The sequence below is a fragment of the Pan troglodytes genome, chromosome 17, assembly GCF_028858775.2.
Source record: "Pan troglodytes isolate AG18354 chromosome 17, NHGRI_mPanTro3-v2.0_pri, whole genome shotgun sequence".
Taxonomy (NCBI): domain Eukaryota; kingdom Metazoa; phylum Chordata; class Mammalia; order Primates; family Hominidae; genus Pan; species Pan troglodytes.
This window is the reverse complement of record NC_072415.2, coordinates 27,690,791-27,708,272: the sequence shown is the minus strand read 5'-3', so window position 1 is coordinate 27,708,272 and position 17,482 is coordinate 27,690,791. Positions and strand designations below refer to the sequence as shown.

At 38.6% G+C, this 17,482-nt stretch overlaps 1 protein-coding gene across 3 annotated transcripts in view; it reads right to left on the bottom strand.

Annotated features, from left to right (window-relative positions):
• MYOM1 (myomesin 1) overlaps positions 1–17,482 on the bottom strand; it is a 184,316-nt gene that overhangs the window by 120,862 nt on the left and 45,972 nt on the right. For all 3 annotated transcript variants that reach the window (XM_024350980.3, XM_024350981.3, XM_063795530.1), the window contains 3 exons: positions 9,447–9,587; positions 3,950–4,289; positions 2,690–2,847 (listed from right to left, as the gene is read on the bottom strand). In XM_024350980.3, coding sequence (XP_024206748.3) covers positions 2,690–2,847; positions 3,950–4,289; positions 9,447–9,587 — 639 coding nt within the window. The remainder of the gene's footprint in view (positions 1–2,689; positions 2,848–3,949; positions 4,290–9,446; positions 9,588–17,482) is intronic.

Genomic DNA, 17,482 nt, shown 5'->3' with positions numbered 1-17,482 from the left:
GACTGATGCTTTGCACGGGGCTCAAGGGAGTTGTTCTCTCCAAGAGCACTAACGGAGGTGCAGGGACCAGAGGAGCCTCATCCAGTACTTCTGGAGAGGAAGCTTGTCTCTGTGTCTTCCCTTTTGTTTGAAATGAGCCCCTAGGACATAAACTTCACATGTAAAGGATGCAAATATTTCAAAGCCACCTGTAAAGGGTTTGGGGATCAACTCTACTGCTTCTCAGCTCTGTTAGTGAGGATCACTGGAAATGGACAGTATTTCTATTTTTGAATTTAACTGGAATTTGAAGGGTTGACAGTTTGGTCATCTCCTATTTTTCCGGAGAGTTTCCATTCTTTTTGTTTTTGTTTTTAATTACTTTTTTTCCAGATCAACAGAGCACAATGTAAGGAGTCTAATCTCTGAAGTTCAGCTCTGCTTTCATGAAATCACATCACTTTTGCTTAATAACACCATCAGCGGTATGTGGCCGGGTTTTTATTCCAGTTGCTGTGTACTTAACAGAATAAATAAATGCTTAGGAATTGAATGATTATCTCCCAGAAGCTACTTTGTATCCTTTTGATAATCATCTTAAATTCTAATTTTTTTAAAGTGGGAAAACACAGATAGGAAACTGTGTAATAAACACATTTATTCAACAAAGGCCTCTAATTATTCATTTATTATTGATACATTTTAATTCATGAAAGAAGAAATATTTTTACTAATATTTCTTGCAGCTGAAAATTTGTTATTGTTTGTGCATTTCTATAGGAAAGTTTGGAATTTTTTTTTTGAGGTGGGAAGTAATTGGTTTTTTAAGAAGAAATGTCCCTTTAACAGGCCACACTGTGCAACTCTATAGTCACAGAGAAGGGCAGGCAAAGGCAGAGTGATTGCTAACTTACTTTTCCATTTTAAAGCTTGTAAATTGATTTTTTTAAACTTCATTTTTATAGAAATATGTTTCCACAGTTCTCATCTATAAATTATTTGCCCTGATAATTCATAGCCAGCTTTGATTTTTATTCTTTGGTTTTCAAACTCAGAAGCCCTGAAAAGAGTTTACATACATAGAAAAATTGTAAGTAAATCCAAAATCATCAAAGACAGATTAAGATTACAAGTAAAAACTCACCATGTGCTCCTTAAGAACAACCTTAGAAGCCAGGAGCGCTGGCTCACTCCGGTAGTCCCAGCACTTTGGGAGGCCGAGGTGGGCAAATCACCTGAGGTCAGGAGTTCGAGACCAGCCTGGCCAACACGGCAAAACCCCGTCTCTACTGAAAATACAAAAATTAGCCAGGTGTGGTGGTATGCACCTGTATTCCCAGCTACTTGGGAGGCTGAGGCAGGAGAATTGCTTGAACCCAGGAGGCGGAGGTTGCAGTGAGCTGAGATTACATCACTGCATTCCAGCCTGGGTAACAAGGCGGGACTCTGTCTCAAAAAAGAAAAAAAAAAAAAGAATAACCTTAGAGAGTTAATTGGGTTTATCTTGTCAGCTACCTCCACAGTGCTAGGCAGGCATCTGATCAACATTAGAAATAACAGAAAAGAAAGGAGAAGGACGCAGACACTCTGGGTGACAGTGACATTCATGTAGTGTTTATATTGCAACCTAAGGTGCATTTACCACCACTCCTGAAAATAAGAAAAAAGCATGCAAATACCTGCACCAGAGAGTAAAACTGAAATATCTTTTTTAATTGGCTCAATTATTTTCATACTTCTGCCGTCTATGGCAGATATTTGTGACATGTGACAGGAAAGTTCTCAGGTTAGGGATCACAAAGTCATTGACAATTGCAATAGGATATATTATGAAGGAGGAAAAAGAGTGCTTATTCTTTATGGAAAGAAAATATCTCATGCCCCATGTTGGGTAATATCTGCCTTCCAATTCTTTCTTTTGTTTGGTGTCAGAAAACACATTGATGCAACTTGCTTATGCTCTCTGGTAAAAAAAATAAATAAATAAGAAAGGAAGAAAGAAAGAAAGAAGGAAGGAAGGAAGGAAAGGAAGGAAGGAAGGAGAGAGAGAGAGAGAAAGGAAAGAAAGAAAGAAAGGAGAAAAGAAAGAAAGGGAAAGGAAGGAAGGAAGGGAGAGAGAGAAAGAAAGAGAAAGAAGGAAGGAAAGAAAGAGGAAGATAAAAAGAAAGAAAAAAAGAAGGAAAAGAGAGAAAGAAAGAAAAAGAAAAGAAAGAAGAAAGAAAAAAGAAAGGAAGAAAGGAAGAAAGGCACATTGAGGCCTCAGCTCACATGAGGGGTAGAGATGGGAGTTTTAGTTAAAGGGAGTTTTGTAAAAGGCAGCGTTGCTTCTGATCACAAAATCCTGCCATGTTGTGTAAAGTTCATTGTTGGAAGCTAATTTTTACCTAACTTTTATCATCCGTAAGAGTTATAGACATACATTTGGTATGTTGGTACATATGTTGACTAAAATGCAATACTTCATATAAAATAAAGATCCATTTGTATAATAGGATTATAGAGTATTATCATGTAGTGTATATATGCAAGACTGTTTTTTCTTCCCATGCATACAAATTCATCTCAATACCCTTCTTCACTCTTTTAAAAACCTATACAATCTTGTAGATGTCTTCATTGACTCTTGCATATGGTTGTTCTGTGTGTTTCCACTAGAGGTGAACTTAACTTTGTGTAATGAATTCTGTTAGCTTTCATAAAGATAACATACCACGTGACACGAGGTTCTGGCCAGCCTGCTATGGAGCAATGCAATTTTACATTCTCCTTCTCCCAAACCGTGTGGGAGCGAGGTTTAATGATAAACTCAGGAGCATGGAGAAGATGGTCTTCATTCAACTTGGCATGATATGTCTCGGTTTCTTCTAACTGAAAAAACAAATATGCAAACAAACATATTACCAAAATACCAATAAATCAAAGTGAATTTTGGTGCTAAAATAACAAGTAGAAGGCAAAAGTTTTATTTTTCCATTTGGAAGCTTAATTTTGTGTAGAGAAAATGCACTCCCTTCTCCCTTTTAAGAACAGAGGTAGTTATTTGACATTTAACATTCTAAGCTTAAGCAACATCTTTGATTTCTTTTTCTTTCTTTTTTTTTTTTGGCCCGGACTGGAGTGCACTGGTGCAACCTGGATCACTGCAGCCTCTGCCTCCCAGGTTCATGCGATTCTTGCGCCTCAGCCTCCCGAGTAGCTGGGATTACAGGCATGCACCACCATGCCTGGCTAATTTTTGTATTTTTAGTAGAGATTTTAGGGGTTTCACCATGTTGGCTAGGCTGGTCTCGAACTCCTGTCCTCAAGTAATTCTCCTGCCTTGGCCTCCCAAAATTGGGATTACAGGTGTGAGCCACCACACCTGATCATATTTTACTTCTCCAAGGTGGATTTCTTAAGGCTCTTTAAAATCTTTAATTTCCTTAAAACCTAAAATTCCATGGAGTTTAAAACTATTGTTTGCTTTCTTTGACCTACATATTAATATTTTAATGTCTTTCTCCTTGTTTTCTTATGTTTTGTTTCTCCAAAAGACCACATATTCTTCATTTGAAACAAATCAGCTGGGTGCAGTGGCTCACACCTATAATCCCAACATTTGGGGAGGCCGAGGTGGGTGGATCACTTGAGGTCAGGAGTTCGAGACCAGCCTTGCCAACATGGTGAAACCCCATCTCTACTAAAAAAAAAAAAAAAAAAAACGAAAATTAGCCGGGTGTGGTGGCACGTGCCTGTAATCCCAGCTACTTGGGAGGCTGAGGCAGAAGAATCGCTTGAATCCGGGAGGCGGAGGCTGCAGTGAGCTGAGACTGCGCCATTGCACTCCAACCTGGGGGACAGAGCGAGACTCCATCTCAAAAAAAAAAAAAAAAGAAACAAATCAATCTATATCTACACACACACACACACACACACCCCTTATGACATGCATTTCCACCTTTGTAAGTTACTTTAAACTGTCTTTTCTTACTGTTTTCCTCAGGGACAGGTGTTCTGCCTTTTCTCGAATCACAACTTTCCTTGACTTCTTTTCAGAAGTTACTTCCTGTTGAAGAGCGGATGTGGCCTGTTTGGAAACCACGGACTGCCTGGATGCCGTGGACTGCCTGGATGCCGTGGACTGCTTGGATGCTGTGGACTGCTTGGATGCCATGGACTGCTTAGATGCCGTGGTCTGCTTGGATGCCGTGGACTGTTTAGATGTTGTGATTCCTTCCTCACTAGCAAGAAGATTCCTCTGGGCTATATAAGCAGCAGCTTCTTTAATTCTTTCTTCTTCCGTATCAGTAATTCCACTGACATGCTTTTGACTAAAACACAACAATGGCAAAATGTAGATGTTGTGGATGGCAGTGATAAGATTGAGTAATTTTACTAAGTTCAAGGTACCACACCTCAGACACTGTATCCTGCACCAAAAGAAAACCCGACATAGAAAAAGCAGGTGAATCAGAAGCTGACACTTCATGTACAGAAGTATTCCTCACCTTAACAAATAACAACAATAATAACACCTATGATGGCCCTGGTGATTTTCACATACACTATCTTGTTTCATCCCCATACAAACCCTATGAGATAAACTTTTTTTTTTTTTTGATATGGAGTCTCGCTCTTGTTGCCCAGGCTGGAGTGCAGTGGTGCGATCTCAGCTCACTGCAACCTTGGCCTCCTTGTTCAAGCAATTCTCCTGCCTCAGCCTCTCAAGAAGCTGGGATTACAGGCTCCTGCTACCATACCTGGCTAATATTTTGTAATTTTAGTAGAGACAGGATTTCACCATGTTGGCCAGGCTGGTCTCGAATTCCTGACCTGAGGTGATCCACCAGCCTTGGCCTCCCAAAGTGCTGGGATTACAGGCGTGAGCCACCGTGCCCGGCCAAGATAAATTATTATTTCTGTTTTAAATATATGGTAACGAAGTTCAGATAAGTTAGATAACTTGGCCAAGGTCGTCTCACTGGTTGTCTTAGTGTGTTTAAACATGATTTTGTTTAAAATAAAAGATTATGGTTCCTTTCCAGAAAAGCCATATTGTTAAATGAGATCTAGTTTGTGTGCCTGTGACCCTGATACATGAGTAGGAGCTTGATCTGGGTTCTGTCACTTTGCTGATGTAATGCATTACCTGGAGTTGTTACAGGTATGAATAAGTTCTGAATTTACATGAGGTTCCTTATGCCTACTGGGTTTCTTTCTAAGATAATACATGTTGTGTGTGCATATACTATGTGTGTACCTATACTATATACTAAGAAATTATCAAACTTGTGATGGAAGTGGTGACGTTTATAAATGTGACTCGTTATTATTCATAATTGATGACAATAGTAAGGGAGTGGCAACATCCCAAGTGCAATGCCTACTGTGGCAGTTTATGATAGAATCTGTGCTGTGATTTATTCATGCCGTTTAAAAATATTTGAATTATTTTAACGTATTTCAATGCCTTTTGTTGTAAACCCCCTCAAATGTTTCGTGAGACAGTGTATTGATTACATCGAAGATTCTCTTGACATTGAGTCTCCTTAGACCTCTTAAGTCAGAATCGTGCATTCTAAGAATGATTACTTCAGAATGTAAGCAAATGCTGCCATTGTGTTAGCAAGTTCCTAGCATCTAAATCTATGCCGCTTGCTGAGGAATGAGATTCCACATTTGCCAAGATTGGGGTTTCTCATGGACTATTCCTAAAACATCTGGCAGACGAGATGAGTCCACGTTGTTTCTGACTAAATGTAGTGAGTAAATTTTAAGTTTTTTTCTCTCTCTGTAAATATTAATAAGCTAATCCCTACTATGGATGTTAGTAATATGTCCATTATTATTTGGGGGAGAGGAGGAAGATGAAAGATTTTTAGCTTAGTGTCCTCACATAATGACCTCTCATTCTTTTTTGAACAAGATAGGAAGTGAATGAATTACTAACTGAATACAAAACAAACCATCAGGAGAATTTGCTTGGAATTCTCTACGGAAGTCAATATGCAATAGGGAGATGTGAAATGAGCTTTGTGAGCTGTTTCAATTCATGTAATGATGGATCATATTCAGTGCTAGTCTTGCCCCAGGCTCCAAGTAAGAGAACTTTATGTTTAAGTTCTCATTACTACTGATACTGGATATGTTGGCACAGCTCTAGAGGGCCAAATGAAGTGATAGTCTCCTTGCCTTTTCCATTTACAAAGAAGCTAAACTTCGAAAAAAAACTAATTATTTCACACGAGAACTCAACTACAGTTAAAAAGTATGTTAGACCCAGGCAATAGGGATATTCTCCTTTAAGTAAAAATCAGGATTTATCAGTGATAACCCTTCTATAATCTGGACACAAAAGCAAAACTGTGAGGCTAACATGTTGACAAAAGTATACTACTACAAAGTAAAATAAATTTAAAATCTCCCAGTACTCTGTGAATCTCTGACAGTCTCAATTCAAAAATCTCTTGTTGACACAAAGTTTACTCGATTTATTGGAATATAAGTGGAAATTTCAGGTGCCATGCAGAGGAAATGGTATTTTCCAGAAGCACACTGTGAGTGCAGAGGGCATGTCCACTGCATTCGCCAGGCCTACGCGGGACTTTCAATTCTTTACCTCCCAGGCATGCAGCTTTCAGCAAGTCACTCTGCCATGATTTCCTTGTCCAAAACGTTGATATATTAATATCTCTGCAGGGTTGTATGGAGAATTTAGTAAGATGGTTTATATAAAGCATCTTGCGTGAGTCCCAGCAAATAATAATAGACACTCAACAAATGTTCATTTCTTTTCCATCCTCTCCTCAGATTGTTAATACTGCCAAAACCACTGTGAAATGTTATTTTCGACACAGTAACAGAGTATAGGTGATGACACCATGTAAGATATAATGGAGAACTAGAAATAAAGCCTAGAAGATCAATTTTTCTTCACATCTTTTTTTTTTTTTTTTTGAGATGGAGTCTCACTCTGTGGCCCAGGCTGGAGTGCAGTGGCGTGATCTCAGCTCACTGCAACCTCTGCCTCCCAGGTTTAAGCGATTCTCCTGCCTCAGCCTCCCGAGTAGCTGGGACTACAGGTGCCCGCCACCACGCCTGGCTAATTTTTTTGTATTTTTAGTAGAGACTGGGTTTCACTGTGTTAGCCAGGATGGTCTCAATCTCCTGACGTTGTGATCCGCCCGCCTTGGCCTCCCAAAGTGCTGGAATTACAGGCATGAGCCACCGTGCCTGGCCTCACATCTTCTTTTATCACAGTTTATTTGTAAATGATCACTTCTTGAGATTGGTCCGGAAGAGAAAAATAGTTTGGTGTGGACAGAACAGGGAGAAGATGTTAGAAGTAAGAAGCTTCATTTTGTGCCCTGCCAAGTGGAGTCATGTCACGTAGGCTGGTGTTAAGCTGATGTGGTTTTTAAATGATTTTTTGAAACAGAGTGGGAAAAATACTGGAGACAAAAGATTTTACCGCTCTAGCCTACCATCTCTTATAAGGAATGCGAGTTACATTAAGCTACTGTGAAGAGGTCAAAAGGCTGGGCATCCATACTTAGCAGTGAAAGCATGTTTGTCTGGAAAGTTCACTTAAAAAAATCAGAGATAGCAAAGATATCAAATAAAAAGCTAAAAATAGAATGTTATTTATCCCTTTACCTTCCTAATTGGTTCAGAGCAATTATGACATTAGCCTCTGACACAAGTCAGAAAGGAACTGTCAGAGGGCAATGGAAAGAAAAACACAGGCAACAGAAGTAGGTCACCATCAATCACAACCAAATTATTTCCTGACTTCCAAGAGGATCTACTTTTCCATGACATTTGCTCTTAGAGGATGGCCTCACTTTGAGTGTCACCTGAGCTATGGGAATAACTCTGTTCAAAGAGAAATAAATAGGAGATGAACCAGAAAGTTCCTGTTGAGCTTTAATCTTGGTGTCCAGGACAAGTTTCCTTTCAAGATTCCTTTGAATATTATTACTGCTCAAAAATAATGTTTATGTAATAAAGATAGAAAATTGGCATCACACAGACTTGTGATTTAGTGATTATTTTGTCTGAAGTTTACCTCAAAGTAAATAGCAATCTATTTCCCATTGAACAAGGCATTCAAATTATGATGAGATTTTTTCCCCCAATGAATAATAATTAAAACCACACTGATAACCAAGATATTTTTCAGCTACCTAAATGTGTCATCTTGGGTTTTTTTTTAAAAGTTCACCCAGGCCAGGTGTGGTGGCTCATGCCTGTAATTCCAGCACTTTGAGAGGCCAAGCAGGGAAGATCACTTGAGCCCAGGAGTTCAAGACCAACCTGGGCAATATAGTGAGACCCCATCACTACAAATAATTTTTTTAAAAAATTAGCTGTGTGTGGTGGCTCGTGCCTGTGGACCCAGCTACTTGGGAGGCTGAGGTAGGAGGATTGCCTGAGTCTGGGAGGTTGAGGCTGCAGTGAGCTATGTTTGTGCCACTGCACTCCAGCCTGGGTAACAGAGTGAGACCCTATCTCAAATACATAAATATATATACATATACATACATATATATATGTATATATACATATACATATATATGTATATATACATATACATATATGTGTATATACATATACATATATATGTATATATACATATACATATATGTGTATATATACATATACACATATATGTATATATACATATATGTGTATATATACATATACACATATATGTATATATACATATACATATACACATATATGTATATATACATATACACATATATGTATATATACATATACATACACATATATGTATATATACATATACATACACATATATGTATATATACATATACATACACATATATGTATATATACATATACATACACATATATGTATATATACATATACATACATATATACATATACATATATGTATATATACATATATATGTATATATACATATATACGTATATATGTATATATACATATATACGTATATATGTATATATACATATATACATATATATGTATATATACATATATACATATATATACACACACACACAAAATAATAAAAATTCACCCAACATTTTATAGTTTTTGAAGCTTTCTTTTTACTCTGGCTGTCCTGTCCAATCACTAGCATCCCAGGATCCACTTCCCATTCCAGCTAGTTTTATAAGCAGCATTAAGTTCTGATCATTCTTGTCATGTAGCCATCCTACGTGACGGCAAAATTTCTGAAGAGGAAGTCCCTTTTAACACAATTAACACATCTCTCTCAGTGCAGGGTTCCCAGCTTCCTCAGATCTTAATCAGTATATAGTAAGTGCTTAATAAAAGGTTAGCTGCTTTTACTATAATCTAACAAGTGCTCAATAAATGTTAGCTGCTATTTCTATAATCTGTTCACAACAATTATGACTATAATCTGCCATTCCTATAGCACTTACTATATACTTCTTAAAAATTAAAGCCAGGAAGAAAAAGCACACTCACCGTCCTGAGAAAATGGGTACCATGTAGTCACTGGGCAAATTTTCTTTCTCTTCTCCAGACAGTAGGCTGTGCTTGGCTCTCTTTGGTTTGGGGCTCAACTTGGATGAATAATCATCTAACAGCAGACTGGAATCTGTAAGTCTGAAATAAACCACCTAACATCAGACAGTAACAAAAAAAGGCATTTACAATATTCAAAATACGATAGAGGAAGTTTTAACTTGGGAGAAATTTTACCAAATCTTAGATCTCTAATGTTACAATTATCTCTTATCTTTAGAATTAAAGTAGAGTTAGAAAGATTTCAAATAATGGATTCTATATAGACAGAAAAGAAAAATAGTGATAATAATTTTATGGCTACAGTAATTGCATGGCTTTTTCCCCCACTTAAAGTTTCAAGAGAAAAGAGTGATGTTTTTATGATAGTTCTAAATGTCCTTTTGTGTTAATGTCATGTTGGAAATTTAGGCAGTCTATATAAATGGTTTGATACATGGTGCATCCAAATTCTTTTGGGAGCTTATTTAAAATGCATACTTTTCTAGATAGGTCCAGCCTGATGTAGGACCCTTGGTTTACACTGAGACCTTTATGTATTATAGGCAACTCCTGCCTTTGAAGGGACGTGGGGCTTATTAAATAATAGAGTTAACATATTTTATGGGAACACACGATGCCAATTGACTCAGTGATTCACAAGGGTGTGATAAAGAAGCCTTTGGTCAGTTCTGTCTTCCTATGCACACTGGTACAAATGTGCACTTGGAGGTAGTTAGTGTTCTAATAAACCAAAAAATTGACTAGGGAAGTGGAAAACATGAGAGCAGAGATAGCAGAGAAAAAGGACTGATGAAATGAAAAGAATAGTCTTAATTTATATAGCTCTTGAATGAAATGAAATGCATTTTCATACAAACATAAACAATTTGGCATAAACTTCAGGAGTTCATGAACTCCCTGAAGTCAATCCATGAACTTGGGGCTAAAAGTCCCTGATCTACACATTAAGAAAAGATGTTAACAATAGGGATCTGTATGGGAACTCTCTGCACTATCCTTGTAATCATTTTGTAAATTTGAAACTATTCTTAAAAAAAAAAAAATTAATATATTTTTTAAGAGCCCCCATCTAGAGAATCTCTAAAGACAAGGTGAATAGGGGTATTGTGGCATGGGAAAAGCCAAGCTGCCCAGTTGAAATAGAAAAACCTTCCAAACCATCCAAACCTTGACCATTTCCTAATCTTGGAAAATCATTTGAAAAAGCAAAAGGGATTACCTAATCAAAAGCAGAAGAGAGGCCAAGCACATACATGGTACAAAATGGATATATGACGATGTGAGAAAACAAGTAGCACAGGACTTTGACATGCAGGGCAGGCAGCGGCCCCTTGAATCCTCCGGGGAGGTTGCATGGAAATGGCCAAACTCTTCCTTCCCCACTATCTACCACCTCCCCCAGTGGGGAATATCCATCTCTTTTTCTATGATGAGCATTAAAACTAAAGGTTAGAACTTTGAATTTAAGCTTGTGGATTGGTTACAAACTGGAAGCCAGGGTGACATTTGTTCCTGGCCAGCTGTCCTGGGCAGCAGCAAAACGACTGCATTCTATACCCCGGCAGGTCACAAAGTACAGGCTGTGCTTATACAGGTCTAAGTTTAAAGTGGTATTTTCCCTCACCTCTTTATTCCATTAGCATCCAAAATAACATACTTATGGGGCTTAAGAGTTTCATTTTTTCCCCCGTTTCCAGAACAGTTGGATTTCTAATTTCTCTCCTGTTTTTCTGCTTTTGCTTTTCTCTCTTTACTTCCATTCTGGTGGCCACAGTCATAGTCTCATGAGCTCATTATTTTTTGACATTTATTTACATCAAAATAGCTATGATTTGTTATTCTTTTCATTGCATTGCTCCTTTTTCTGTCATTTATCCTTTAAGACAAATTCTTAAAATAATGCATTTATTACATAGAATGTGCCATAATATGAGTATTCCATTCTCACAAGTAAATCACAGGAGCTGTTTTTTTTTCTTTATGTCCTTCCAATGTAAGAGCTGATTTTTAATAGTTGAATTTTATGCTAAAGACTCATGGCACTTTCATCAGCTTCCACTTCATATTTCATTTGGAACAGAAGAATTTTTAAAAAGCATTATGATGTTATGTGTTATATAGTACTGCTTAGAAAACGCAAGATTTCCACTTTTATTATGCTAATATTTCTTCAAGCCTTTGATTTCTAATAAAGAGTATTGAAGAATTAGGTGTTAAAATACAATGCAAACTGATGATTTAGTAATGCTAAGACATTTATGTATTGAGGCTACCAAACAAAACTAAATCAGAGAGACGCAAACTTTAAAGAAAGTGACTATGTTATAATAAGCATAATTATCTTAAGAAAAACCATCCATAGTCTATTTTGTCATGATCCATGAACTCTGAAGTCCAACATCTTACTCTATCAAATTTTAAAGTTGAATAATGTTTCTAAAGGAGTTACATCGAATATGTAGATTTTAAATTTCTTTGATCTTAAATCAAAGAGCTAAATAAGGGCTTGCTAACCCCTTGGGCTTTTATGTATTTAAATTTTGAAAATAAGCCAACAACTCAGTTTCTGAGTAGATACCAAACTTAATATGTATGGACTGGTGTCAGTCTTTACCTATTAAAACTACATGTAGTGTTTTTTAATGTACTTAGCTTAAATCTTGAAGCTTTCTGAATTTTGATGAAAGCAATCAAATTAAGCAAAAGGCAAGGGTTAATTGTGTGTGTGTGTGCAGGTATCTATGAGCCTGTAACTGTATCTATATCTAGGTACATCTTTTTGTACTCCCCCACCAATTATGCTAGTCCTTGTTAATATGTCTACAGTTAACAGATTTTAAATACATATCCTGGTGTGTAGGACATTATCACATACATCTATGACTGGTAGCACCACAGGGAAGAGATGTAGCCAAGGTACAAAATGCACTCTCCGGAAATATTCCAGGAACTCAGAAGTAGACTTACACCTGCATCTAATTCAAATACTGAACAGAAAATATCATAACCACCTACTTGTTCAACTTCGTAACAGGAAAAGCAAGAACAAAACCATTTATAGAATCTCAGAGCTGAAAGAGGACTCGGGGATATTTATATCAGGCCCTTGATTTGACAGATGTGGAAAGCAAAGCCTGGAGAGTGTTTGTAACTCACCCATGCTCACACAGTGAGTTGGTGGTGAACTGGGACTAGCATTCATCTCTTCCTGATTTTCAGGTTAGTGTTCTTTACACTATACCAGTCATCTCCAACTTCCTTTTTTTTTTTTTTTTCTGAGACGGAGTCTCACTCTGTCGCCCAGGCTGGAGTGCAATGGCGCGATCTCGGCTCACTGCAACCTCTGCCTCCCGAGTTCAAACAATTCTCCTGCCTCAGCCTCCTGAATAGCTGGGATTACAGGCGCACGCCACCATGGCCGGCTAATTTTTGTACTTTTTAGTAGAGACGGAGTTTCGCCATGTTGGACAGGCTGGTCTCAAACTCCTGATCTCAGGTGATCTGCCTGCCTCGGCCTCCCAAAGTGCTGGGATCTCCAACTTTTATGATCAAGTACTCTCAATTTAAAAAAATTGGGGGCGTACTACCTATATATGTTTATTTATAAGTTCTATCCATATACTACTGTATAAATAGTCTAATTTTATGAAACATTCAATCAATAGAAAAATACTAAAGGCCACACTTGATTTTTTTTAAAAAAAGAAGTGTTAAGGCTGGGCGCGGTGGCTCACGCCTGTAATCCCAGCACTTTGGGAGGCCAAGGGGGGCGGATCACGAGGTCAGGAGATCTAGACCATCCTGGCTAACATGGTGAAACCCCATCTTTACTAAAAATACAAAAAATTAGCTGGGCATGGTGGCGGGCGCCTGTGGTCCCAGCTACTCGGGAGGCTGAGGCAGGAGAATGGCGTGAACCTGGGAGGCAGAGCTTTCAGTGAGCCGAGATCACGCCACTGCACTCCGGCCTGAATGACAGAGCGAGACTCCATCTCAAAAAAAAAAAAAAAAAAAAAAAAGAAATGTTACTATTTCGTTCTTTCAGTTTGCAGACCATAAAACCATGTCATACTGCCCATGATGACTTTGATGTTGATTTGCTCTCCCTGAATTTATTCACCTAAATTGAAGTTATGAAATTATCAGTTACAGCTAAAAATAAAGCACAAAAAAACTCATTAAACTGAACATAAAGTAAAATGCTGGCCCCTTAAAGTTATGTTTATAATCACTATATAATTTGGGGAAATTTTTCCAGGTTCACTAGGATGAATAAATGTATTCATGCTTATGGGAAGTATAGATCTGCTTAATGGCTATGTTATTTTCTGAAAACAATCTGACAGCCTATCAGCACATTTCAGAGAAGGGATGAACTGTGGGCATTGTCTCCGCTGACTGTGCCACCAAAGCCAGCATCACCCATCCTTATGTGTTCAGGGTTAGGCTGCATTATTGGTTTCTCTGTCTTTCCCACTGCCTGTGACTACTCCAGAAGAGGGATGGTCTCAGTGATTTTTATATTCTCAGCACTGTGCCCAGTGCCTGACATAACTCAATAAATGTTTATTGAATGAAGTGAAATAAAGATTTATGGCCAGGCGCAGTGGCTTACACCTGTAATCTCAGCACTTTGGGAGGCCGAGGTGGGTGGATCACAAGGTCAGGAGTTCATGACCAGCCTGGCCAAGATGGTGAAACCCCGTCTCTACTAAAAATACAAAACTTAGCTGGGCGTGGTGGCGGGCGCCTGTAATCCCAGCTACTAAGGAGGCTGTGGGAGAGAACTGCTTCAACCCGGAAGAGGGAGGTTGCAGTGAGCCAAGATCGCACCACTGCCCTCCAGCCTGGGTGACAGAGGGAGACTCTGTCTCAAAAAAAGAAAAAAAAAAAAGATTTATTCTCCTGTAGTAAAACCCTAGCTCAAGGATTCTCAACCCTGGTTTCACATCAGAATCAGCTGAGGAATGATTAAAAATGACTGATGCAGAGGTGGGACTTCCAGTATGGTGGAAGGAGTAGTTCCTCAGTTCCTGTCCCCAAAGCAGTGATGATATATAACACATTGTCAAAAATAACCAATCAGGGCTCTGAAAATCAATCAAAGGCATACACTACACTGAGAATTGGCTATTCATAGAACAAACAAACAACTGAACTTCACGTATGAGCAGCGGGAGTCTGTGTGTCATTCCTGCCTAGGCTTCTCCCATCCCTTACCCCCAGCTTAGTCCATAAGGTAGTTCAACCAAGATGAGAAAAGGCATGAAAAGGAGCAGCCAGGGAAGACTGACTTGATTTGGGGCACAATGTGATAAAACCCCACATCCAGCAGCACTGTGAATAACAGTAGCAATAATCTAGGTGGCAAACAAACAAGGGAAAACCAGCAGCTCAGCTAGCCTGAGGTTACAGTCAGGCTTGGGGCAAGAGCAGATTGGTAGATCAGCCAGAAATTTACCAGGAAGATCTGGAAAATAAGGTAGTCACAGGGTCCTTCATAAGCTCTCCATACATATATGTGTGGGAAAAATTGGAGAGGGCCAAGTTTTCCACACATCATTGGTTGACTGTAAGCCTGTGCACATGTGCAGAGGACAGGCAAGAGAGCCTGGAATTAAGCAAAACCAGACTTACGTAAAAATTACCTGCACACAGGCTGGGCACGGTGGCTCACACCTGTAATCCCAGCACTTTGGGACGCCAAGGTGGGTGGATCATGAGGTCAAGAAATCAAGAGCATCCTGGCCAACATGGTGAAACCCTGTCTCTACTAAAAATACAAAAATTAGCTAGGCATGGTGGCACATGCCTATAGTCCCAGCTACTCCAGAGGCTGAGGCAGGAGAATCACTTGAACCTGGGAGGTGGAGGTTGCAGCGAGCTGAGATCGTGCCACTGCACTCCAGCCTGGGTGACAGAGTGAGACTCCGTCTCAAAAAAAAAAAAAAAATTACCTGCACACTTTAGCTGTGCTCCCTAACACACACTCAGATCTACTGCCAGAGGGTGGAAGATTTACTGTCTTGAGCTGTTTGGGCACAATGTCTGACCACTCATTGGCCATTAATCTATGCAAACACAGTGTGATTCCTAGGAATTCCGGCTTAAAAATGAGAACAAGAATTTAAAAAACAAAACAAAGCTGAGCAGAGACACCTGCAGCCACACAGCAGTTAAAGAGATTCTACAAGTATGTCCAGCCAAATTATTATTAAACAAAACTGAGATCACACCACTGCACTCCAGACTGGGCAACAGAGTGAGACTCCAGCTGAAAACAAAAACAAAAACAAAAAACCCAAAAAACAAAAAACAAAACCAAAATACAGCAACAACACACTCTGAGGAAAATTCAGAATTCAGAATAGTAACAATATATTGTCTGACATGTCCCATTTTTAACAACAATAAAAGTTATGAGACATGCCAAGAAATAGGAAAATGTAACCCACACCAATGGGAAAATAGTAGTAAACAAAAATTGTCTCTGGGCTGTCCTTGATGTTGGGTTTAGCAGACAAAGACTTCAAAGCAGCAATTATAAATATGTTCAAAAACTGAAGGAAACCATGTTTAAAGAGTTAAAGGAATGTATTACAACAATGACTCAACAAATAGAGAACGTCAACAAAGAAATATAAAATAAAATCAAAGGACACTCTGGAGTTAAAAAGTACGATAACATGAAAATTTCTTAGAGGGACTCAACAGCAGATGTTAGATAAGGGAAGAAATAATCAATAAAGTTGAAAATAGAAATTACCCATTCTAAAGCAAAGAGAGATAAAAGAATAAAGAAAAATTAAAAGAGCCTCAGAAACCTGTGAGACAATGTCAAACATACTAACATATGAGTAATGGCAGTGCCAGAAAGGGAAGAGAGAGAGAAAGGGCAGGAAAATATATTTGAAGAAATAATAGACTAAAACTTCCAAAATTTGATGAAAATATTAATCTATGGATCCAAGATGCTCAAAAAACCCAAGTAGAATAACACAGAAAAAGATACTTAGACCTGGAAATATCGAAGTCAAACTGTTGAAAGTCAAAGCCAGAGAGAAACCTTGAAAGCATCAAGAGTAAAATGATTCTTTACACACAGGGGAACAATAATACTGTTAATGGTAGACTTCTCATCAGGAAAAATGGCACCGACATGACATATTTAAGTGCTGAAAAACAATGTTAATCAAGAATTCTATATCTGGCCGGGTGCAGTGGCTCATGCCTGTAATCCTAGCACTTTGGGAGGCCGAAGGGGGTGCATCACTTGAGGTCAGGAGTTTGAGACCAGCCTGTCCAACATGGTGGAACCCTGTCTCTACTAAAAATACAAAAATTAGCCGGGCATGGTGGTGCACTCCTGTAATCCCAGCTACTCAGGAGGCTGAGGCAGGAGAATCGCTTGAACCTGGGAGGCAGAGCTTGCAGTGAGCCAAGATCGTGCCACTGCACTCCAGCCCTGGTGACAGAGTGAGACTCCGTCTCAAAAAAAAAAAAGAAAGAAAAGACTAAAGGTAATTTAATTGTAATTTAAACCCACACGAAAAGATGGAGAACAACCAGACAGTAAATAATTGGGTAAATACAAAAGACAGTGTGTGTACATACACACATACACACATGTATATGCACATATATGTATATAAGTTTATACATACATATGTATATAAATTTATATGTATATAAGCTTATACACATATATGTATGTAAATTTTTACATATATATTCTATTAAATTCTTTTTTTTTTTTTTTTGAGACAGAGTCTTGCTCTGTCACCCAGGCTGGAGTGCAATGGCGTGGTCATAACTATAACCTCGATCTCCCGGGCTCAAGCCATCCTCCCACCTCAGCCTCTCAAGTAGTTGGGACTACAGGCACACATCACCATGCCCAGCTAATTTCTGTATTTTTTGTAGAACTGAGATTTCACCATGCTGCCCAGGCTGGTCTCAAACTCTTGAGCTCA